Source organism: Rhinatrema bivittatum, chromosome 7, assembly GCF_901001135.1.
Source record: "Rhinatrema bivittatum chromosome 7, aRhiBiv1.1, whole genome shotgun sequence".
Lineage (NCBI taxonomy): Eukaryota > Metazoa > Chordata > Amphibia > Gymnophiona > Rhinatrematidae > Rhinatrema > Rhinatrema bivittatum.
Window position 1 is genome coordinate 298,386,694 of NC_042621.1, and position 26,451 is coordinate 298,413,144.

At 42.0% G+C, this 26,451-nt stretch overlaps 1 protein-coding gene across 3 annotated transcripts in view; it reads left to right on the forward strand.

Annotated features, from left to right (window-relative positions):
• The window catches only part of ATRNL1 (attractin like 1), a 2,205,421-nt gene that overhangs the window by 787,992 nt on the left and 1,390,978 nt on the right, over window positions 1-26,451 (forward strand). For all 3 annotated transcript variants that reach the window (XM_029610472.1, XM_029610473.1, XM_029610474.1), the window contains exons 16-17: window positions 4,132-4,345; window positions 11,058-11,246. In XM_029610472.1, the coding sequence (XP_029466332.1) occupies window positions 4,132-4,345; window positions 11,058-11,246 (403 nt within the window). The remainder of the gene's footprint in view (window positions 1-4,131; window positions 4,346-11,057; window positions 11,247-26,451) is intronic.

Sequence of the window (26,451 nt, forward strand, 5' to 3'; positions counted from 1 at the left end):
TCTAGGATGATTTAGAGATGCTTGCAATTGCACAGTAAAATACAATTTACACTGTAATGTAATTTCTTGCATATAAGCCAGTCTGTCTCGCAAATATTTCCCCTTTAACTTATCAGTCTTTTGCTTCATTCATTATCTTTCTTTCCCCCTCAATTCCTTTTTCAGCTGTAGAAGAGATGTAGAATAGCAGGGTGCCCTGTGTCAGATTCGAACATGTTTCAAAAATGTAGCGGGGCTACCTCTTCCATTGTTAATAACAAGGAGGACCCACTCTGCCAATGTTGTAATAGAAGTATCAACAAGCTGCTTCTTCTGGAGATCCCAAACCTTACCAGCTTTCTCTAGGTCAATCTCCCTTCTACCCTGTCGATCAATGTTACAAACTGAATGAATGTGAGTGGCAGGGGCTGGTTTAAATCTAAATGTCATAAGAAAATGATCCGACCAAAACACTTCAGTCAGTTCTAACTCACAAATGGTATCATTTGTAAATGAGGTGGTGGGAATTAAAAGCAGGTCCAAATTATGATTTCCTCTATGGATTGGGCCATCAATCATCTGGGAGAGGCCAAGTAACGAGAAGGAAGATGACAAATCTTGTACCGCTGTGAGATTGTTTTCTTGGCATTTCCACAATGTTTTTAAAAGTTTGCAAATCATTCACTTGCTTTTTGATTGGCATTCTCAATTTCTATGTTTGAGGAGCCAGCTTTCTGCTCCAGGGTTCCAGCTTTAACATGCAGAGTCTTATAGCCAGGGATTAAGATCCTCTTTCATTTCTGTAATAGCTCATGGCATTTCCAGAGTAGTAGGGGACTACCCATATTAGCAGAATCTGAGAGCCACCGAAAATCAGAGGACAGCTTATCCTGTTGTTCCACTTCACCAGCAGGAGCTTGATCCAGACAGTGTAGATGAGGAAATAGTTGTAAATTTTCGGGAGAATGCTCTTAATGTCCACATTAAGCATGTCTGCCCCATGATTGACACAATTGTTTAAAATGGGGGCAACCCACACCAAATTTCCTTTCTGCATCACCTTTTTCAGCATAATAAAAATGTTCCTTCCTTTCTTCATCTCACCAGAGTCTACTAAATGACAGATTGAAGTTATCACCAGCAAATGCCACTTACTTTTCAAGCAAATGGTTCTTTGTCAGAGTTTGACATAGTCTGCAGTTGTATCTGCAAGTCTCACTGGAGTTCTTCTATCAGTTTGGTCTGCATTTTTTCAGTTGAAATATTTTATTACCAGTGGAAAATGTTTGGTAGCACTTTTATTGCTGCCTTCTGTAGCTACTGCATAATAAGGTATGCCATTGTTGCCCAGTGCTTTTAGGAAACAGCAGAATGTAGTGCAAGCCCAGATTTAACACATTCTTCTGTTTTTGGGTGCTTGAAAAGTTTTTGGTTATTTCTGAATCATAGAACACTACCTTCAGTAAGACAGAAGTGCAGTCCATTGATTTATAACTGTTTATGATGCATAATAGTATGGAAAGTAAAAACACTTTAGCTACAAATATTGCATTTTCTATTTTGCTGCAAGGTTTTACCACAAAAGTCTGTTAATTTTGAAGATGAGCTCTCTTCTTGAACAGATGTCTTATGCTTATTTGAGTTTGTGAGCTTGTAAATCACCAGCACCTTTATTTGTCTCCGAGATATAAGTGCCAGATTTGCAAACTAAGCACTTAGCTTCTGGTCATCTCAGCACTTTAGAAAGCATGGAAATCTTGTCCTCATTTTCTCAGCAAAGTGATACTTGTGTTTTGTCATTTTATTCTATATGCCAGTGGGTCACAGAATAGCCCTCTTCCTCCTTCTCACTATCTTTCTTGAATAAAAGAACTGCCTTTAAATATTAATGATAGCCACTTCCTACCTAACCTAAGTGCTCTTTCTTTCTCTTAAATGAGGAAACAGGAGAGTGAACCTAGGTGGAGAGATGTCCCTGTGATAGCCCTTACAGGGACCCAGAGCACATGTCTCTTCGGAGAGGACAGCAAGTGAGCAGAGCAATCCAGACCCTTTCCCTTTAGACAGAAGATGGTTTCTCATCGAGTGGGTAGGTTTATTGGTCAAGGGCACATAAAATGATTCCTCCCCATGAATTAAAGGGCATTTACCTAAAAATGAAAACATCTGGAGGACATACCTGAAGGAACACAAAAGTAGGCCCTGTCCTCTTAAAAGAGGTGTAATAATAGCTTTATGGGCAGGTGCCTTTGCCTGAAAGATAAACCCATCTTTTTCTTTGTTTATGGTGGTAGCCCCTTGATAGTTGTGGAATAGGAGGACATAAACATCTGCCGTCAGGAACTCTTGAAGGAAAACCCCCTGAGTTTATGGAGTTAGGGAGACAACTTTCAAAACTCTATTGTGAGGGACGTTCTAGGACATACAGGACTAGATTTGGAGGCTGCCTTGAAATGTCTTTGATTGACTATATTTGTTTACAAATACCAAGGTGCAAAAGAATCATTTCCTGGTGTGCAAGATCAAAATAATCACGGATATAATACTTTTCCCTCCAAATGTTAATCTTCTTAAACTGGTGTCCTGTATAATTGTTGCGGTGAATTACAGCAGTCCATTTTAAAATGGCACTCCAAAAGAATAACATGAGAAGAAGGTTAGCACATGATTCAAAGTACACAAGTACTTTTAACACGGTTGCTATATGCTAGCTTATTTTCAAAGGGAAACTACCCGAGTAATTGCCATTTGAAATTTAGCTACAGTGTACCCATGGTAGAAAGATCCACATGCTTTGTAAGTACAGGGACTACTCAAAATTGCTCCTTTGATGGTAATTTCAGCTTCTTTTCCTCCCCCTCTTCCCCCCAATACCAGAGTCATAGCTGGGCCCAGTCAGACATACTTCCTGTAAACAACTGCAGATTTGATCTCTGCCACTTAGCTTTGTTCAGTGATAGTATGTAAAGAAAATGCGAATCCATTGTTGCAACATTCCAGATCATCTGTACTGCTTGTCTCATTCCTTCGTCATAAACCCGAGCCAGTGCTTACAGACTTGGCACAGCGAACAAACACACATGTCTGGTGCATGCCAACCAAATCAGGTGAGATTTCGTGATTAATGGAAATAAATGTTTTATTGACAGGAGGCGTGTATATGGTTTTCATTGTTCTGGTATGTTTTTGCAGGAGAGGGTAGGTGGTCCTGTTTTTGGTTTAGAATAAAGAAGTTTGGAGCATTTTCTAATAACACGGTTACCTCTTGCCTATGTATTTATGTAATGCAGGAACTCTGTATTGTGTAATCTGTTAGAATTCTTTGAAGGTGTAAATAAGCACATGGATAAGGACAAGCTCCTTGATAGTGTGTACCTGGAGTTTCCGAAGGCATTTCACAAAGTCCCTTATAAGAGACTAGTCAGGAAAATAAAAAGTCATGGGATGGGAGTCAGTGAGCCTTTTATTTCTTGCCAAGGTAGAAGTGAGAAAATGTCATTATCTTAAGGACATTCAGGGATCTCTGTGAAATGATGGACTAAACAAAGGAGTCAGAAACAATCCACAAACAAGGAATGGAGGGCACATGGCCTCTGGCCATGTAAGAAATGACACAGATTTGACAAGTTGATTTCTGTCCCTCCCGATGCAGCCTTGTGGCGAAACACGGGTTCTGTGTCGGGGTCCTGCTTTAATCTGAAGTTATATTTTCCTTGAAAAAAGTGGAGTTGCTGAACCAAGTAAATATTTATGAAAATTATTGAAATTTGTGTGGACTTTTAGTTTTTTCCTGCACTATTTTCTACAATTGGTTTGTCTAAACAAAGGAGTGCCATGTTGGATCAGGTCAATGCAGCCCAGCTTCCTGTAGGGATGGCATTAGCGATGCTGGTACTGAACCATAGTTGCACAATATCAGCACCACCAATGCCATCCCCAACTTCTCCAAGTTGCTGCAAGCTGGAGCATTTGTGAAGAAACTGAGAATTATTGTAATGTGCCTAAGCGTGTGAGTCAAGCAAGAGGAACTCACAAGGCGTGCAGGGTAGGATGGGCGAGAGGGGGCCACACAAACTGTAATGTGAAGGAAAAAGATAGTGCATGGATGAGGGGTCAAGCTGCCTAACATCTTTTTGTGTTCTGCTTTTCTAGAAAATATTACCATGGGTAGGTTTGCGCAAGATCAACATCTCGTACTGGGGCTGGGAAGACATGTCTGCTTTCACCAACACAACTCTACAGTGGCTTCCTGGTGAGCCCAATGACTCCGGATTCTGTGCCTATTTAGAGAGGGCAGAGGTTGCTGGTCTAAAGGCCAACCCATGCACAGCCATGGCTGATGGCCTCGTCTGTGAAAAACCTGTTGGTAAGGCATGCCTAATTTTTATTTATTATTGCGCTTGGGAGACAAGAAATAGGGGAAATTATTTCTTTTTTCCTCCTCTTTTCCTTTCTTGTCTTTTTTGGGTTCAGTTTCTTTCCTTTTATATTCACTGTGTTATGTAACGTTAGAGTGGAGAAGTAGTCTAGTGGTAAGAGCAGCAGGATAGGAGCCAGGGAAATCAGGGTTGAAATCCTGCTGCCATACCTTGTGACTTTATTCTCCACTGCCTTAGATTGTGAGTCCTCTAGGGATAGGGGATTAGCTGCAGTACCTGGATGTAATCTGCTTTGAAGTGCTGAAAAGCAGAATCTAAGTAAAATAAATAAATAAAATTGATAGCTGGAGGAACAATGGATAAAATCAAGTTTCCAGGGCAGAAACCTGACTTTAGCAGGGCATGCACTCTGAGTTTGTAGCAGTGATTATTATACTGTGTAGAACCATGTTGTTTCAAAACTAGGGTTTATAGACTATCTATAAATGTCCGTATTCTCTGCATTTTTTTTTTTTAAGCTATTTTTTCATTTCTAGACTGGCAACAAAACCTTAACTCCAAATGTAATTGGATTAAGTAGGTTTTCTAGAATTAATAGAGTGTATTCACGCTCTCCCAAGAAATGGGAAAGGACTGTACTACGCATTGTTGCAGTGGCAACTTCGTCATCCTGATATTGTGGTCCATTTTAGTTGCCTAATATAGGGGCCGATTAAGTAAAGTCCGCGGGAGAGCGGGCGAACGCCCGCTCTCCCGGCGCACACACAGGCCACTTGCCTGTGCGCGTGATTCAGTATTTAAATGAGGCCCGGCAGTAGAAACGGGCAAAAGGAGGCGCTAGGGACACTAGCGCGTCCCTAGCGCCTCCTTTTGGCCCGGAGCGGTGGCTGTCAGCGGGTTTGACAGCCGACGCTCAATTTTGCCGGAGTCTGTTCTCGAGCCCACTGACAGCCACGGGTTCGGAAACCGGATGCTGGCAAAATTGAGCGTCTGATTTTCAACCCGACAGCCGCAGGCTGACTTCAAATTTTTTTTTCCTTTTTTTACCCTTCGGGACTTCCGACTTAATATCGCCATGACATTAAGTCGGAGGATGCACAGAAAAGCAGTTTTTACTGCTTTTCTGTGCACTTTCCCAGTGCCGGAAGAAATTAGCGCCTACCTTTGGGTAGGCGCTAATTTCTGAAAGCAAAATGAGTGGCTTGGCTGCACATTTTGTTTTCTGAATCGCGCGGGAATACCTAATAGGGCCATCAACATGTATTTGCATGTTGAGGGCGCTATTAGGTTCGGCGGGTTGGACGCGCGTTTTCCCTTACCCCTTATTCAGTAAGGGACCGAAAACGCTCATCCAATGGCGGGTTAACAATTAACTCCGTCGGAGCGCACTGTACTGTATCTGCCCGTTAGAATTAGAAGACTAGGACTGGATAGGATTTAGGGTTGTTAGAGAGAAACATTAGCGACACTAGGAACAGAATATACATTTTTGAAGTTTCCTATGCAAGATGACACATGTCGGCTGTAAATTATTGTTAGAGGATATCAGGTGAATGTTTGGGTTTGATAACCTTTCCCATACATGGGAGGACCTATTTTATTGCATTGCCTTCAATTGGGAATCCCTACATTTTTTACTCTTAGAAATGTCTGAATTAGGAGCAGGAAAACCTTTTATTTTATCTACTTTGCCTAAAAGCACATGTACTACTACAGCATGTTTGGATGATTCATATGTCAAGGGATCCAGTCTTCTCCAGGACCAACATGGCTATTTGAATAGGATCCTTTTATGATTATGAAGTTGATATTGAGTAGGAAAGTTATCTGATTAGCTTTACCTGGATATTAAGTGGAACATACCTGAGTAAATGTTGTGCTGAATATACATGGATAAAGTTATCTGGATAAAGTTGTACAGATATCTTTAGGCCAGATATTTTTTTGACCAGATATACCTGACTAATTTCAGCTGGGTAGTGCTGAATTTCAATGCTCACGGACTAAAACTTAACCATGCCCCTGGAACGCCTCCATCACCATCTCATTTTATCTGGATACATTTTGTGCATCTGATGAGCTACCTAAACAAAATTTAGTTAGACAGTGCAGGGAAATTTTCAAATCTCAGTTTTTGTCTGGTTAACTGAAGAAAGTTACCTGGACAAAGCCTTTAAAAATTGACCTCTCTATCTCATATGAATCTGCAGAATCACTTTCTGATCATATAGAAACATGATGGCAGAAAAAAAACTATATGGCCTATCTAATCTGTCCATTCAACCAAACTAATTTAGCTTTACAATTCACATTACTGGCTCAGAGATCCTCTGTGTTTATTCAATGCAGACTTTTCTGAAAACCAATTGAGGTTTACCTCACTTCCAATCTTATTTGGGTTCATTTTATGTGGTTTTGCTTCAGGCCTTTCCACAGTGTACATCAAACAGAAATAATATTTAAGCAATTTCACTCTTTCCTCGTTAGCCTCTACATATTCCTTCCCTTCACCTAAGTCTCAAAATGCCAATTTTGCACTTCAAAAAAAAAAGTCTTGTCCTCCAGTTTTACCATATTTGTTATTTTTCTTTCCATTTGAATTTTTGCATTCCTGACTCCTTTCCCAGTTTCTTTGAGCTTTTCCCAGATATTGTCGCCTGTCTTCCTTTTCAGTGATCTCTTGTAGTTTCTGAACACTTTTTTCCCCTTACCTTCTCAGCTACCTCATTAGAAAACCACAGCAGCCTCTTTTTCCTCTTTCCTTTATTTACTTTCCTAACAAAAAGGTTAGTAGGACTTTGCCTAGCTAGTAAAACAGTGGAGTACTTCTGCCTTTCAGTGGGAAAATCTTGATGTGATAACATATGAAGACCAAAATGGCCTGGTGCCTACAAGATATTTAGGGTTGTAACTTCCACTCTGTACAGGTAACCCCCATTATTTCTTTTTAGAGTTGTAATTGCTGTTCTGTGCAGATTACCCCTATGCAAAAAAGTTACCACAGGTTATCCTGGTTCTTCATTTCCATCCATTCGCCAATAGGGATTGCTCACACCCTTTTATAATGCCTGAAGGTAAGAGTGTTGAAGAATGCATACTATTTACTGCTGCTGAAAGACTACAGCGCTTAGGCATTAGGAGGCTGGTTGATATAGCTCGTCTCTAGATCAGAAAGTTGCTTCCAGCTCCAGCTGAGAGACATTTTTGTCTGGTGTAATCCCAGAGCAGTTTATGCAAATCCATGCATTGTTGCTAAGTTTCTGTCTTCGGAGGATGCCTGCCCAGAAGTAGAAGCCATCTCACTGCAATAGCCAGGACTTCAGGAGATTGCAGGCATTGCATTTCAGAACCCGTTCCCAAGCGTTCGTCTCCAAGTAATAAATGTGGTGATCCAGGACCTCTTTCCACTCTGTGATGAGTGAACAGTCGTGGCCACAGAGACTTACTGGTGGGTTTGGAAGATTTGTGCGTTTCTTTCTCTTCACCCTGGCAGCAGTAGCATTGACATGGCCAAATGTGCATGAAACTGTAATGGTGATATGAGGAAATACAGAGCATCTCATTAGCAGTGCAGCTTGCAGCAAGTCCTTTCCGCTTCGCTGTTTCGTTGGAGGCTAACCAGCAGATTCCAGACTCTGCATTGTGCCTTTCTGCTGCCCACCTCTGTTGTTCTCAGGACATTGCAGGGGTCACTAGAATTTTCAGAACTTGCTTTCTGGTACTTCTGGAGTCTGCATTGTACTTTTCCCCCTTCCATATGCTCCATTTTAAGCACATTCTGCACACAAGAATATCTGGGTAGTAGGAAAATCTGTACATCTCCATCATGATTCCAGAAGTCTTCTAGTAGAACTCTGAAAATACTTGGAGATGAGGAAAAACTGATTTTCCAAATTAAGTGGATGAAGCCTAATTCATTTCTCTTTGGTTATGATGATGTAATGGACATGCCATAGCTTTTTTTGTACATTTCTAGTAGTAAGGGGCTGTGCAGCCCATTGTGAATGTTAATGGGTAGCTGTGGAAATTTACTAAATCTCCCGATCCCTTTAGGAATTATGTAGTGATAGAAAGAAATGAAGTGAAAGTGCCAGAAAGAATTTTACATTTTCTCTGTTTTTTAAATAGTGTACCATTTATTAAACAGTAGTAGTGTTCATAGCATTGTTCAAGGTAATTCACATTTCTGTGGCACCCTTGTCCTCAAGAACTCAAGTTTGAGCTTGGAGTGATTAAGAGGGCAATTTTCAAAGCTATTTTTGTAGATAAATATTTATTTACTCTTGCAAATGGCCATTGGAAAATTGCCTTCTCACGATGTGGTTAAAAGTGTACATGGGTTCAACTCGTGTACTTATAATCACGTTCAGAGGAGTCATTCTTGGGAGTATTTAGGTTGGGGGCAGGGAGGAAAATAAGGTGCATACATTTTATTTTTCAGCCCTATGCACATTATTGTTTTATCAGAAAGAACCCTCAGAAAAAACAGGCAAACTCTCAAAGCAGTAGGGTACATGCCCTCACTTTGGTACTTGAGGCAAAGTCCATGGGGAAATTGTAACCATAGGTTTTATCTCCGAACACACTGTTTGGAAATTGCCTCCTAAGTAGACTTGCTCATGGTCACACAGTGGGTTCTCGTCTCCGTACTGCCTGGCATGACCTCTGCCACACTGGCAGGTCAGTCCAGAGTCTCTGAGCCGCACTCTGAATCTGATGCAGAGAACGTGTATGCACAGAGGCTGGCACCAGGTGCTCTGGTGCGTTACCCTGAAGTTTGAGTCTTCTTCCCCCAGTGGGCAAAAATCATATGCTTGAGCCTGGGGAGGGAGAGTTGAAAATGGCTGCTGCTAAATGCCGAAAGGAGAAGCACCGAGGGTTAACATCAGAGAGGAGTCCTTTGCAGTCCTTAGACTGGCAGATCTTCCTGCATCATCTTGGCAGCTGATTGGGTGAGGAGTTTGTGTGTAAAAGAAGTGGGGGAAAATTGTAGGTACAGATATGTAAGCAGCAAACTGTATTGAGATAAATAGTCCCCGATACAACATTTCATTGCTAAACGCAGTACAAAAAGTAATTTCTTTGTGACTTTCTATATTTGTGGATTTCCAGTAAGAAGAAAGGCTTTGGTTTCTGGTAGTCCTTGTTCATGTTTGCTGTGCTTATTCTTGAATGGGGATAAATACTGAGGATAAATGTGAGGAAAAAGTAGAAGCAGCAGCTAGCAGTCAGCCCTAAAACTGTGACTGTACTGTGCATCTAGCTTAGCTGGAAATGCATCTCAGCTGAAATTTAAGAACTTCCCCCACTCGCATGGTGACTTTATAAGCCAGGGATATACTGTAACAGGCAAATGCATCTCTCCTTTGTGATCTCTATTTACTTTAGAGTTATGTTGCACAGTGCATAGTTTACTTGCACACCATAGTTTTTTTTTTATAACTTAACTGAAGGCAAAATCCATACAATCCATAGCCAGCCCTTCACAGTTTACAGAAGAGTGCACAGCCAGGTTGGACATTCCTTCATCAGAACCTTATAGGTTTAAATTATTTATTGGTTTTTGCTTTCTGTCTAGTAGTATGTGTGTATTTCTATTTGCATTGGTTTTGACAGACTATATATGGGCAGATATTGATTTGATAAATTGCACACTTAGAAAAGGTGCAAAAGTCTTAGGGAAATTTTTATTAGCAATTACATAAATGACTCTGCTTTATTCACTATTTGATTAATGAGCAATGCCAGAGAAGGCTCATGGATAACTCTAACAAGGCAGATAATTGAGTCAGACTCTTATATTCTATAATATGTATATATGCAACTACAGGAAATTAGCATTGCTGGACTAAATGGCTCAGTAACACACTGTATGCTATTAGGCACAGATGTGTACTCAAATTTCTTAATAGTTTGTATTTAGTTTGCAGAAATTTGTATAAAAAACATGATAGCGTTCAAAGCATTTTACAAAAAGCTTCTGCTATTTGTGTAGATTCACTGACTTTCCTCCAGCAGCACTTCCTGTATCTGCCCCAGTCTGGGCTGCAGTAGAAGTAGACAGTAAGACTTTGTAGTTGAGCATGTTCTAGCTTCACCTGTTCCCTTCAGAAGCTGAGCAGGTGCACGAGTATTCGCCATATGCACAAGGTGTGTTATGTTTGACTGGAAGAACAAGCTTATTTTCCCATCTCAATTCCTCTGAGAAGCACTGTATATGTTGGCAGCGCTCTGTAAAAAGAAACTGTAAAGTAATGTTACATCAGCTTCTGCTACTATTAATAAGTGATACAGAGAGGGAAGGCAAATGATTCAGCCCTTGAATTACTGTTTTATAATGTGCACTGGTGCTCCTTCAGAGAAAATGTGAAGGATTCTTTTATCTTGCAATGAAGTGTAATCTGGTTTACAAAAGGATTTGGCTGTTAGTGCAGAATACAATAGTTTAGCTTCAAAATAACAAGGTAGTAGAAATAAAATATGAAGCAGGAAGCAAATTCAGCCCCATGTTGAAAAGCAACTGGTCAGTTTGCTACAGTGTTCATCTCCCTCAAGATGTGGTTGTATGCTTTTTTATGCAGTGCCATTGCTGTGAAGCATATCAGAGCCTTGTCTGAATAAAAAGACACTGGATAAGTTATAAATTGTTGTTAACACGTCTGTGGTTATGGTGCCATTTTGCTTCCCTTTCTCTTCTAGTGAGTCCAAATCAGAACGCTCGACCATGCAAGAAGCCATGCTCTCTGCGATCGACATGTTCAAACTGCACAAGTAATGGCATGGAATGCATGTGGTGTAGCAGCACCAAGCGATGTGTGGACTCCAATGCCTACATCATCTCCTTCCCGTATGGACAGTGCCTGGAGTGGCAAACTACCACCTGCCCCTGTAAGTATTAGGGAGGAACAAAAGCAACTCACATGGGAGTAAAATGCAGGAAAGATACCCAAGCAGGTCTCTGCTGCAGCAGTACTCCTCCAGCTCTCAGCAGTGCTAGTATTCCAGGCTTGGCTGGGTATTCCCATTCAGTAGATCTGACAAATGGTGTGAAGCACTGAACCAGGTCAAAGGTCATGATGGATCTATGCATTGCTTGGTGTCATGGTTGCCTATTGTTTATTTTAAGGTGTCACAGGCTGAAATTCACCAAGTCCTGATCCTGACATATTGAGTGCATAGTCAGTGCCATCACTTCAAAAGCTGGGATCTGTGCTCCTGCTGTCTGTATCTACCTTCTGGCCACATCCAGCTTCATGGAGCTCACAGCTTCTGTTAGCTGAACAGTAACAGAAATGACACATGCGGCACTGTTGTCAGAATAGTGCGAGATCCTGTGCCATCATAAAAATAATATACACTGTGTCTTGTAATGATGTCCTACTCAATGAGTTTTGCATAGCAAAGGAATTTAAACATACATTTTCCTATCGTGTATACAGATGGACTCAGGACCAGTGGGTTATGCACCTCTGCCAGCAGATGGAGACGGAACAAGCTGTCATCATAGTATATATATACTCCCGCAGTGACATAAACCTGCCAGTATTCTCTGTCTCCAGCATATGGTGGACGTGCATCTCCCTATGGAGACTGCTTTAGATTTTAGAAGGAGAATTAAAAAAAAAAAAAGTCCCGCTCTCGTGAGGTGATACCAGATGGTCCATCCTCCAGTTGAGAATTCCTGAGGTGATCTCTGTGGTTCCCTCGGATGTGTGCTTGGTCCGGTAGCTGGTTTTCCGCCAGCGTGGACTTAGCTGATTGTACAGCTTAAAAGCAGCAGGTGCAGGAAGCCAAGTGTGGTGGTGATGGCAGATGCCCTTTCCCCCGCAGCTGAGACTGTCTCTGTACTCAGCAAGGAAGGGCTGAGTTCAGGTAAGTTTAAAAAAGAAAAGGTCAGAGGCAGTGTAGAGGGGGTTTGTTCGTCTTCCTCTGGTCTCCATGTTCGGCGCACCATTCCGATGTTCATTCCCGCTCCCATGGGGGTTAAGGGAATTGGGCAGCCTGGGGGATTGAGCAACCCGGGTGGGCTAGGCCCCGCTGTTAGGCTTTTTCCTGCGCACCGCTTGTTAGGCTGCGGCAGCGTTTTCACGTGCTTATGTGCGTGTTTCTCTACCCTCAATAAGAACGTCGGTATGCGCAATGTGTCCGGCTCTGCGTACAAATTGTGCGCTCAGATTTGGGCGCACTTGCTGTGTGCATATTTTTTAAGCATATCATGGTGTGCCCAAATTTTAGCACACTCTATGTTTGTTTTTTGTGAATTTTCGGTGCGAGCTGGCTGGCCACACATTCTCAGTCGACTGATGAACTAATGGTGCCAGTTCACAAGAAACCTAAGTGCCTTTCTTTCTGTGTTGCTTGTCATATTCGGGCATCTCGGCCTGGAGGGCCCTCTAACATGTGTCAACGCTGCTTAGAGGCTCAGAGAGAAGTGTGTTCCTCTGATTTTGCTAAGCCTGTTTCTTCCCAGCCTGATGATGGTCTGGCTCAGGATTTGCCTGGAGGTACGCTGGACGTTGGAACTCCCTTAACTGGTTCCTCCTCAGATGGTAGCTCAGAAGGTCCTGCTCCAGTACCTTCTGGTTTTGGCCTGGATCCTTCTGCCTTTTCTTGGGTAGAGTTTTTTCAAGGATTGCAATCTTTTCTTCAGGTGCAATCCTTAGCTTCGACCAATCCTGTCAGATCGGATCCTCAGCCAGTGATCCCTCCCTCTTCCAGTCTTATGTTTAAGCGCCAAAGCACGCCTCGTTTAGCTGCAGGTTTTCCCGACAGGAACTCTATGGCACTGATAATGAGACAGATCCTGACTCCCTGGACGATGGGGAAATTCTTCCGGGACTGGAACTATATCGGATCATGTTGCAGTTCTTTCATAGAGATGAACTGCCAGCCCTGATTTCCTAGGCCTTGAAAATGCTGGGAATACCTGGGGCAGATTCCATGTCTGAGCCAAAGAAGAATCCCATTTTGGTTTCTTTGGTAAAGCCTCTTGTTTTTCCCCTATTATGGAAGCCATTCAAGAATTTATTGATCTTGAATGGGACGCTCCGGAAGCAAATTTCAAAGATGGGTCGGACATTGGAAGGCCTGTACCCTCTGGATCCAGCTGTAAGAGAGCGTTTGCATATTTTGAAAGTGGATGAGCTGGTCTGTGCCGTCTCTAAGCAGACAACTATTCCCATGGAGGGAGGAGTGGCCTTGAAGGATGTGCATGATAGGAAAATTGAGGCAATTCTCAAACAAGCATTTGAAGCAGTGGCAATGACATTGCAGATAGGTTCCTGTTGTGCCCTGGTAGCTTGCTCTTGTCAGCTTCTCTCTCAGGAGGTTGATGATTCTGGAGTGAACTACAGAGCAGTAATGGAACCCACCACTGACATTTTAGAAAATGTGGGCTATGATTTGGTCCGTACCTTGGCTAGGGGAGTGGCTTCGGTAATAACGGCCAGACGTCAATTATGGCTGTGTAATTGGTTGGCCGACGCAACCTCCAAAGCTAATCTTACGAAGTTGCCCTTTAAAGGATCCCTCTTGTTCACGAATGAGTTGGAAAAACTGGCCTGTAAGTTGGGTGAATCCCTGGTTCCTTGGTTGCTGGAAGATAAGAAGCACTTATATGCACCAATTCTGATTTCTCCTTATATCTGCTCACTACTTTCAATACCCTTCTTTGCAACTGCTCCTAACTGCAATCTAAGTGCTCCTCTCCCTGCTGCTTCTCCCCCCTCCTACCACCTCTAACTTAGAATCCCAATTCCTCTTTATCTTTCCCTAACCTCATACCTAAGTTTCCTAGAATCCTTATATTTTCTAGCTTTGTTTAACTCAGCTCATTTAAGCTGCACCTAAATGACTGTCTTGATTTAATTACTCCTTGTTTTATGTACAATTAACTATATTTTAGCCTTTGTTAAATGTATAACGTTCCTAAATTATTGTTTTGATTTAATTTCTCATACTAGTTTTTTGTTCATTTACCTATATTTTAACCATTGTTAAATGTATAACGCTCCGGCGTAAGTTCTGTTCTCTGTACACCGACGTGATATCTCTGATGAGCGGCGGTATATAAAAAATTATAAATAAATAAATAAATAAATTTGCAGCGCCCTTTTGGTATAATGGATCGTCTTAGGGGTTCCAAGCGGTTTCGTCTCCATAGAGGTTCGATCTTTCAGAGGACTTGGCCTTTTGGCAGGTCTCAGTCCTTTCGACTCAGGCAACCCAAGAGAGGCGTGGGCTCGGGTGGTGGATCCTCCCGAACCTCACAATGAAGGTTTGCCGACCCACCCCAGGAGACAGATAGAGGGGCGGTCTCTCTCTCTTTTATCAGAGGTGGGTCAAAATCACATCGGATCAGTGGGTCCTGGAAGTGATACGAGAAGAATATGTGTTAGAATTTCGCAGTGTTCCTTGGGACGTGTTCATGTTGTCTCCTTGCCACTCCCCACAGAAGAAGCAGTCAGTGGAATCTACCCTGCCAAAGCTCCTCAGTCTACCCTGTCAAGGCTCCTCAGTCAAGGCTCCTCAGTCTGAGGGCTGTTGTTCCAGTGCCTACATCTCAGGAAAATATGGGCAATATTCCATTTATTTTGTTGTGCCTAAGAAGGGGAGGGCTCCTTTCGTTCATCCTGGATCTCAAAGGAGTAAAACTTTATATGTGGGTGACTCATTTTCGCATGGAAACTTTGCGCTCGGTGATAATGGCTGTGCAGTCAGGGGAATATCTGACCTTTCTTGATCTTTCAGAGTCCTACCTCCATATTCCCATCTAGTTTAAGCACCAACGTTTTCTGCATTTCGCGGTTCTGGGGCACCATTATCGGTTTCAGTTGATGCCTTTTGATGTAGCTCCCGCTCCCAGAACTTTTTCCAAGGTTATGGTGATAGTGGCAGCAGAGTTGAGAGAGAATGGGATCCTAGTACACCCGTATTTGGATGACTGGCTGATTCGAGCCAAGTCTCTGGAAGAGAGCTGCCTGGTGACTTGCAAGGTGATCTCCTTGTTGCAGATCCTTGGTTGGGTTGTGAACCTTGCCAAGAGCAGTCTTTAGCCTTCTCAGTCATTGGAGTACTTGGGTGTTTGATTCGACATGAGGCAGGACAAAATTTTCCTGCCAGAAGTTCAGATTCAGAAGTTGAGGTCACAGGTGCATCTTTTGGTGAACACTATACGCCCGGCAGTGTGGTCCTGTCTTCAGCTACTTGGTTTCATGGCGGCAACCCTGGAAGTGGTACCATGGGCAAGAGCACATATACGTCCTCTTCAGCACTCCCTGCTGTCTTGTTAGAACCCACAGTTGCAGGACTATTCGATTCGGCTCCACTTGCCAATTGAAATCTGCTCTCACCTGCAGTGGTTGTTGCAGGAGGTTCTTCTGAGAAAGGGAGTTTCCCTTATTTCGCTGGACTGTTTAATACTCATGACAGATGCGAGTCTCCAGGGTGGAGGAGCGCACTGTCAGGAACTAAGGGCTCTAGAACACAGAAGAGTCTCTCTGGAACATCAATCTCCTGGAAGCCAGGGTGGTCCAGTTGGCGGGCTTGCAGTTCAGCAACAGACTGCAGGGTGAAGTGGTCCGAATAATCTCGGACAATGCAAAAACAGTGGCTTACATCAGTCGGCAGGGAGGAACCAAGAGCCAGCAAGTGTTGCTGGAAATAGACCAACTTATGGAATGGGCAGAAGGGCATCTCCAGGTGATCTCGGCCTCTCACATTACAAGAAAAGACAACATAATAGCAATCTTTCTCAGTCAGGAGAGTCTGGACCCGGGAGAATGGGTGTTGACAGTCAAGGCATTTCAGCTGATAGTGAATCGCTGGGGCCTTCCGTTCCTAGACATGTTGGCGACTTCTCGCAATGTGAAGGTTCCTTGCTTCTTCAGTCGCAGGAGAGATTCGAAGTCCTTGGATATCGATGGTCTTGTACAATTCTGACCGGAAGATAAGCTGCTGTATGCCTTTCCCCTGTGGCCCTGTTGGGCAGAAGAGTTCTCAGGATCAAAGGCCACAGGGGGATGCTGCTCCTGGTGGCATTGGATTGGCCCAGAAACCATGGTACGCGGATCTGTGAAGATTCATAATAGATACTCCCCTTCATCTTCTGCTGCACAAGAATCTGTTGCAGCAGGGGCCTGTCCTTCATGAAGATCTGATTCGATTTTGTCTTATAGTATGGCCCTTGAAAGGGTTCGCTTATTGAAGTGGTGATTGCCAACTTGCTACATGCTCGGAAGTTCTCCACTTCCTTAACCTATGTGCAGGTTTGGCAAGTGTTTGAGACTTGGTGTGAGGATCGAGGTGTTCTTCCTCATTCAGTGAAGATCCTGTTCATTTTGGAATTTTTGCAGGATGGGTTAAATAAGGAGTTGTCCCTTAATTCCTTGAAAATACAGGTTGTGTCTCTTGTCTGTTTTAGAGGCCAGGTCAATGGTGAATCCTTATTGTCTTATCCTAATCTGACTCATTTCTTGAAGGGAGTGAATCATCTTCGTCCTCCCTTGCGGTTACCAGTTCCCTTGTGGCGTCTTAACCTGGTGTTGGATTTCTTGGCGGATCCTGTGTTTCAACCACTACATAGCCTTTCCTTGTGGATATTGACCTTGAAAACAGTGTTTCTGGTTGCAATATGTTCTGCACCGATTTTCCGAGCTGCAGGCCTTATCTTGCTGGAAGCAGTTTCTTCAGGTGACTCCAGGAGTGATACAGCTGCGTAATGTTTCCTCTTTCTTGCCTAAAGTGCTCTTGGATTTTCATTTGAATCAGTCCATTTCCTTGCTGTCACTAAATAAGGGAAAAGATGCGGAAGAATATTGCCTGTTTCGTCCTTTAGATATCAAGAGACATATCGTGCGATATCTGGAGGTTTCTAAACCTTTCTGAAAGCCGGATCGCCTGTTTGTCCTTCGTGGTGGAAAGTAGCAGGGCGAACCAGCTTTGCAGGCTACTGGATTAAGGAGGTAGTTGCAGCCGCATGTGTAGAGGCTGAAAAACCATTGCCTACTCAGGTTGGGACTCATTCCACTAGGGCTCAGGCAGTGTCATGGGCGGAGGTTCGATTGTTGTTTCCTGTTGACATTTGTCGTGCTGTGACGAGGTCCTCCTTACACACTTTTTCCAGGTATTATCATCGAAGCACAGGCCCAGGAGGATGCAGCCTTTGCACGGGCGGTGTTGACTGGACTGTGGGCAGCCTCTCACCCTAGTCGGAAGTAGCTTGGGTACATCCTACTGGGCCTGACTCCATCTATCCTAAATGCTAGGAAAGGAGAAATTGCTATTTATCTGATGGACTCAGCTTCCCACCCTTGCCTGCCACATGGTTGATATAATGGTCCTGCTGTGGAACTATGCATTCCAGGGGTTTATTGTAAGTGTTCATCCAGTCCCTAGATTGGGGTACATAAATTCATTACCTAAGTTCAGTGTTTCCTGTTGGTTAAGTACAGTAATGTTTGATTGTTTTTAATCAAATTCTTTGCCAGTCTGTTCACAATTGCTTTTAAAGAAAATACTGGCAGGCTGATGTCTCTGCAGGAGTTTATATACTGTGACATCAGCTTTCTCCATCTCCATCTGCTGGCAGAGGTGCATAACCTGCTGGACCTGAGTCCATCTGTCTACACTAAGGAAAACAAAATTATCAGATAAGTAGTAATTTCTCCTTATGTTAATCCTCTGTTAGTGGAGCTTAACTTAGCTGAATTAACAGTTTAGCTTTTTGTTTGCTGCTGTACAAAAAGCGGTGGTAGAAGGAGAGGGGAAGAAATTGAGGCAGGCAAAATTTGAAAAAATAGCTGAGAGATAGATTGGCAACTTGGCCCTTTAAGAATCACAAACAAGTCTAGAATTTTTTTATATATACCTTTTATTTTTCAAATTTTTTCAAATTAATTCTCAAAAGACCTTACAGGATAAAAACCCCCCCCAGATACAATAAAGCAGTCAAACATACTTGAAAAAAGAAAACATACATTATCCGCATAAGACCACATTATGGGGACCTAAAATATTAGGAAACTAATACAAGAATATGGCACTGTATTTATTAAATGTATCTCACCATGTTGCAAACACAATGGAAATAACCCATTAAGGGGAGTACAGGCGAGGGCCTTTCTCGATTTTGAAGAAACACTTCCAATTAGTCCGGATCAAAGAAATTGTTTGTTTACACCTATCTTTGTAAAAGAAACGATGCCCCTAATTCTGTCACTCGTTGCTTCTTAGCCAGAAAGGCCTTCTGTCTCAATTGGGTTGACTTGGCAACATCAAGAAGTAGTGCCAGTTGTTGACCAAGAAAATTCTTTTTTGCAGTTCGAAAGAACATTTTCATAGTCCATATACAATCAAGCTGCATTGCAAATTGTACAAGCAAAGTAGCAGTGCCCTGAATTTCTATCTGATTCTCTTATAACAAAGCAGTTAAATTTCCTAATACACTAGGTTGTGAAAGAGACTGATGCCAGGGATTGCTCCCTGTCTAGAAGGAAGACAAAAGGCTTTGGTAATAGGAGGAATAGAATTCTGAGAAACCTTAAGGACTTTAACAAGCCTAGTTTTCATGATAACCAGAATATGCAAACTACGTGGCCCACAAATCATATTAATACAAATATATCTGATGAATATTTGATCTGGATATTATCATCATTGTTTATTTGTTTCATGCTTTTCCAGCCAAAGTGTTTAAATCATATTACAGCAGTCTAAGGTTTGCATTCATAGTCTTACAAGTAGGATGGAGGGGCAGGATTATATTAATAGTTTGTAACTACAAAGTCATATAACAGGACAGTAAGAGCAGTTCTGAAGTTTGGTTTATGGTAAGGTACCAGGAGCATCAGTATAATTTATAGTTTCTTAGGTAGGGGGACACGGCATAAGATAGTAGTACCAGTCTCCATAACTTAACAGAAATCATACAAATGGTGTATCAATATATTTATACACAGACACAGATAGAGCACAATATTATGCCCTGAAAACAAGATCAGTTTGTGACCCTACAATTTGCAACTTTACAAGTAGAATTCTGCTCTTGGTGGGAGTTGGAAGTCAAGGTATGATTTTTAGTTTTCTTTATGAAAAAAAAAAGTTTTCACAGCATTGTTGGAAAAGAGAGCGAAATCTTTAGGTGAAGAGATGGTAGAAATCTGGAGTGCCTTTTATAGCCTTCTATGTTTCACCTTTGCTGAATTGTTACCATCACACTTAAACTTCATTACATTAGCAGCATTTTTAACAGGCACTTCAGGTTTGAAAACTACCCAGTCTTGCTTTTTGGAGGCTGGAAAGTATTCTCACCTAGCCGTTAATGTGGCGTCGGGAGGTGGCTACCCCTCTCCACTATAGTTTTTGGAGCCCCCCCATCACCTTGGATGGCTTGTGGACTCCCTCTCCCACTCGTCCTCACAGCGCTATGTTTAATTTCCAGCACAAGCAGCCTATGAGTGTGGCTGTGCCACGGGGGTGGTCGGGTAAGGAAGTGGCAAGCTGGGACTTTTAAATATATCCTGACCCCTTCCCTACTCACATTTGTGCGCAGGCAGCCTTTTGTTGGTGGCGGCGGCATGACTATTTTGTTGTGCTACTATGCCGCAGTGGCGGGTAACCCGAGCCTTGTTAGTAGGGAATATTTGAAATGTTAAGTTTGGGTTCATGATAATACTAGTGGAGACTGTAGTATATGGGCTGGGAGGCCCGGTTTACCTGTAGGTAGTTGACCAGTGTGGGTACTGACTGGATGGTGTGGGCCTCTGCTGTTGGGACGTGTTGGGGAGGCCTTTGCAAGTGGTCAAACTGGTCAGTTGGCATGGGAAGCTGTGGTTGTGGCTGTGGCATCTACCACATCAAAGGGGGGTGGGGGGAGAGGATGTTTTGGAACTATTTCCTTGTTGGGTTCGGGTTCAGATATGTATTAATATGGTAATAAACTACAGCTTTACTTTCACTCCACTCCTGTGTATTTGAGTTGCTTTAAATCAGGCTGGGGATAGTGGGTTGAGGGAGGGCCACCAGCTCCTCATGTTATTATAGCAAAAACATAAGACTGGGTAGTGGAGTGGAGGAATGGCCTAGTGGTTAGCATAGCAGGCTGGAAAACCAGGGTTCAAATCCCACTTCTTCCACAGAAGCTCCTTGTGACCTTGGACAAGACACTTTGCCTGAATTGTAATGTACCGTGAGCATGGATTTGGAAAGGCGACTAATTAAATCCAAGGAATAGCCTAGTGGTTAGAGCAGTGGATTATGAACCAGGAGACCAGCGTTCAAGTCCTGCTGTCGCTCCTTGTGACCTTGGGCAAGTCACTTTACCCTCCATTGCCTCAGGTACAAAAACTTAGATTGTAAGCCGTCTGGGGATAGGGAAATACCTACAGTACCTGAATGTAAACCAGTGTGATATCTCGATTGAGATCGAATGTCGGTATATAAAAAAAATAAAAAATAAAAATAAATAAAATCAACTTTATTTGTAGAAGTCACAGACCAATTTGCTAAAATCCCTTTCACATTTCATGGTGAAAGACCCTCTTCCTTTTGGAAGTTGCCAGTAACCTATATTAAACATCTTCGCGTATGTATAAGAATTTCCTTACCTCCATTATAATCAGTTTTATCAAAATTCATCAATGATTCATTTTCAGGTTTTCTAATAGATGTCCTACTAGAGCAGTGAATAGCTTAGGCATACATCTGTTTCAGAGTTGTAATACCTTCACAATAAGATAGAGATGTATCCTTTATTAATGCCCCTTATAATACAGGTGCCATTTTATTCTCCTTAGGGCAGGGAAGATGTTAAGTAGATTGAAAGAGCTCAGAGAAGATCAACAAAACTGATGAAGAGAATGGGTCTCACTGCTTTTATAATTTCCAGAGAGACTAAGACTAGATATGCTCAGTATAGATTTGTATATCTGTATAATATGTATTTATAGTTTTTTATATATATATATATATATATATATATATATATATAGCAGCTATAAACACAATACAGCACTCCTGACAAGATATTTTGTACAAACTAATTACAATATTCTTAGCTGCTATTGTATTTTATTTATTTAGTTACATTTCTGACACTTAGAATAAGTTTCTCAGAGCGAGGAGCAACTGTATAAAATCACAAAATATTTAAATCGGCAATTTAAAAAGTACAGTTACCATAAATCATCAAACACTAAAAATAATCAACTAGTATGGACATAGAGCTGGACCATGCATAAATAAAAGCACATCTTTATTTATTTATTTAACTCTTTTCTATACCGACATTCATGATACAAATCATATCATATAGGTTCACAAGGAACAGGAGAGTCGTAACAATAATATTGAAGAGGAAGAAAAGTTACAATAAAACAAGGTTATGTGAACTTGGAAACAGAAATGTGCACATATGATACCAAAACACAGATTACAAACATCAAATCACAAATTAAATCTCACACAATTATTAAAATATAAAATGTAAGATATAAAATTGAAAAAGACTATTACAGTAAAATCTTATATTACATAATGCTATCAGCAGTGGTCACACAATGTATGACCTAATTCAGGGGTTCTCAAACTTTTTGGAATCATGGACCTCGTTTCAATCTCCAAAAACGTTTGTGGAGCCCCATGTGCTCTTTCTTTAATCTTTGCATGTAATTAAATACCATATGGAAACTGATTAATGGAATAACAATAATTAGTACTCTAGAATCATTTGTATTGTATAAAACTTAATATTAAAGAATGCTTACTGATATAAACTGTGCTCTTCCTCCTACCCTTCCCTATGGTCCTTCATCAGTGCTACTCCCCTCCCTCCCTGCCATGGACCCTTCCCTTCTGCCCTGTTTCAGCCCAACCATGGTCACTCCCTGAATGCCCTTGCTCCTGCCCTCTCCTCCCTGTGGCCACTTCTCTGCCCTACTTGAGTTCTCCCGTTCACCATGATGCCTTCCATGCTTCCCTTCTTTCCACCTCCTCTGCCTCTCACCTTGGCCATGATATTCACTCATTGTAGCTTTCCTCCCTCACCAGCAGGGCAGCCAGAGCACATTCAACAGTAGCCAGAAATGCTCCTCAGAGTTATCACCCTGCTTGTGCGGAGCAGCTGAATATGGATGTCTACCTGACCTAACAACTATTGTCTTATCTCCCTCCAAACTTTTGTATCCAAACTGCTTAAATATGCCATGCACCTCCACTGTTTTGACTTTCTTTCATCTCATACTATTCTAGATCTGCTCCAGTCTGGCTTTCTCTCTCTATATTCCACAAAAACTACACTTACCAAGATCTCCAGTGACCTCTTTATGGCATAGGTAGAGCTTATTTTTAAGATGTGGAGCAAGTGACCTTCGTACCTTTATGATTTTCAAAACCATTTGCGTGCATGGTTTTATGCATGTTAGTGGCTGCAATTAAATAGCCCAGGGGGATAATCTGATTTTATGAATACTTTTGCACACACTGGTAATGGGCATTCTGGGGAGCAACATTCAGACTTAAGTGCATACATTTTTATTGTTATAAGTCTGCACACAAGTTATCCTGCACAAGTTATGTCCTCAAAAGAGCAGGCATAACTTTGTACAGGTGAGTGTGTGTGTGTTCCAGGACACTTACTTTGGAATTTTCAAAACAAACTTATCTTGGCTTAGTAAAGACCAAAACGGTCCAGCCAGTCTGCCCAGCAAGATATTCTGGGTTGTAACTGCTGCTCCATGCAGGCTACCTCCTAACATAAGATTTCTTTTAAAATTTGGGGTAAGGTATGCACAGACTTTATTCCATTAAAATTAAACAAAGTATTTTAATATCAATTCAAACAGAAACTAAAAGCCAATGTAAATATTGCAGTAAAGAGGTCACACTAGCCCTGTATCTGAGATCCTGATTATAGGGAAGTCTAAAGGAAATAGTACACAGTGGGCATTTAGTACATTATGGAAGAAAGAAAAATAACCTTTGCTGTAGTTACACGATGTTAGGTTCCATATTAGGAGCTACCACCCAGTAAAAAGATGTAGGCATCATAGTGGATAATACTTTAAAATCGTCAGCTCAGTGTGCTGCAGCAGTCAAAAAAGCAAACAATGTTAGGAATTATTAGGAAGGGAATGGTTAATAGAACAGAAAATGTCATAATGCCTCTAGATCGCTCCATGGTGAGACCGCACCTTGAATACTGTGTACAATTCTGGTCGCTGCATCTCAAAAAAGATATAGTTGCGATGGAGAAGATACAGAGAAGGGCAACCAAAATGATAAAGGGGATGGAACAGCTTCCCTATGAGGAAAGGCTGAAGAGGTTAGGGCTGTTCAGCTTGGAGAAGAGACGGCTGAGGGGGGGATATGATAGAGGTCTTTAAGATCATGAGAGGTCTTGAACGAGTAGATGTGACTCGGTTATTTACACTTTCGAATAATAGAAGGACTAGGGGGCATTCCATGAAGTTAGCAAGTAGCACATTTAAGACTAATCGGAGAAAATTCTTTTTCACTCAACGCACAATAAAGCTCTGGAATTTGTTGCCAGAAGATGTGGTTAGTGCAGTTAGTGTAGCTGGGTTCAAAAAAGGTTTGGATAAGTTCTTGGAGGAGAAGTCCATTAACGGCTATTAATCAAGTTTACTTAGGGAATAGCCACTGCTATTAATTGCATCAGTAGCATGGGATCTTCTTAGTGTTTGGGTAATTGCCAGGTTCTTGTGGCCTGGTTTGGCCTCTGTTGGAAACAGGATGCTGGGCTTGATGGACCCTTGGTCTGACCCAGCATGGCAAGTTCTTATGTTCTTAAGGCTGGACAAATGTAGGGTTTTTTTAAAGTTTAAAACCTGTAGGATTGATTTTTACAAAATTCATGCTCTTTATTATAATTATTAAACTTCTCTTAAAAGAACCATGTAAATGATGAACTTTTCCTGCAGGAAAAACATTTGGGACTAATTTGGCTGGGAGGGTATACTGTCCTATAGAGATGTTCTTCTGCTATGTAGTAGAAAGATGCTGTGAGTATAGCTGCCCTATATATGCTCACAGCTTCTCCCCCATGCTATACCTGAGTGAGCCAGCCACATATTTGCCTATCTTTCACAGCTGTCCTCAGCCTTTCCTGTGATTCCACGTTTTTGTATAACAAGAAGGCTATAAAAGAGCATGAGAATGAAGACTCAGTGGGATGCGTTTCCATATATTGATTAAGATGCATGTACAAAGCCCATCAAGCTAATTATATGGCGATAATGAAGCTAATTAATTATAGTAATGCTATGGTTTCCACTTCACTAGATAACGGGTAAAACAAAAAAAATCTAGTACACAAATAATCTTCTAGGGCTGTAGAAAGAAGAATGCTGCAAGAAAAAGATTTAGTAACTGAATCAGTACTCTTTAATGAATGCTGTTTCTGTAACAAATCATTTTTGAGAGCAGCATAGATTTGTTAATGTGAAACATATCTTCAACAAGTTGCATGTCATCACTGTCAATCAGCAAGACATTCCTCAAACAAAAAATGTCTGGTGCATGCTAGACTTGCAGGATTTTGGGGGAGAGGGGGAGTAAATCCTTAGATCCAGCTAATGATATCTTAATAAAAGGTGTACCTACTGTGTACTGTGCAGTATTTCAAATGTACATATAGCAAGTAACAACACTTATAAAAGACAAGTATCAGAACTCCCATTATGAGCTGTATGTTAGAAGAAAAAATTGTGCAGAAATTCAAAGTGGATTCCAGCCACTTCGCCTTTTCCCTGCACATACCTAATTAAGTCGCCATCATCCTTGCAAGTGCCCTTTGCTTTAACCTAGCAGTGGCTTATTTAGAAATGGACTTGTTTCCTCCTCTTGTGCTATTGATGACAGGTCACAATGACCTTGGGGAAGGGAAAATTCAATTCTTTCGGTTTCTCCTTGGTGTTAAATCCTGAATAAAAGGTTTGATCTTTGTTGACTTTGGCTAAATTATCTTTGTATTCTGGCCTTTTTATTTCCTCTGCTATACATGGATTCTTTCCAGGCTCCGATACCATTTAATGGAACAGAATAAGAATTGCCCAAAGCTGTCGCTGTCCCTGAGCTCTTAGGATAGGATGTGTGTCAGGCTGGGGCCTGCAATTATAAGGCGCACTCGTCAATAATGTTTCAAAGCAAAGATTTGTTTAGATGTGACTATAACACAGGCAGAACCTGATGTATGCACTGCAGGCTTTCTAGAAATACACGTGTGTGGGACAAGGCTTTAACCATTTCTTAAATCCAGTACATTTTCCCTTAATATCTAGAAGCAGGTTTCTCACAGGACAAGCAGGATGGTAGTCCTCACATATGGGTAACATCACAGGATGGAGCCCTGTACGGAAAACTTTTCTGTCAGAGTTTCTACAAAGCTTTGACTGATACTGGCACACTGAGTGCACTGAGCATGCTCAGCCTGCAATTATCCCTGTGAACCACAGGTGTCTCCGTCGGTCTTCTTTTTTCCGCTCTGCAGTAAGCATAGTGGTTAGGAGCTCTGTGAGAAATTCTAACACTTTTTCAACATGGAAACACTTAAACATTTACTTCACAAACACTTTTTCCCTGCACGGGTCTCCCTTCCCTCCTCCTATTCAACGCTCGGTGAGTACTATGCCCTGTTTCTTCGGTTGGTTCCTGTCACCTCCCTGGCCTGCCAACTGACTGCGGCCTTCCCTCTCCCTATGTTTTCAGTTAGCCACACATAGCCTGCGAGTGTCCCTCTGTGACACTCTGCCTGGTTATTAACGCTAGTGGGACAGGGACTTCCACAGTTTCCATTGCCGCCAGGGCCCCTGTCGATTTCAGGTCCTTCGATTTCCTCGGTACCCTCTCGCAGTCGATGCCCCCATCACTATTCTCGGTACCCCCTTTAGACCGTCCTGGATTCTTCGATGCCATCGGTACCCCTCCCTCCGCGGTACACTGATGCCATCGGTCCCTGCATCATTTCAGTGCCATCCATGTTTTTCATCCATGGCACTGATTTTTCCTTCGGTTTCATCGGTGCCATCATTGCCCGGATGGATGCCATCGATGCATACCTTTGTCTTGTCTGTGCCAT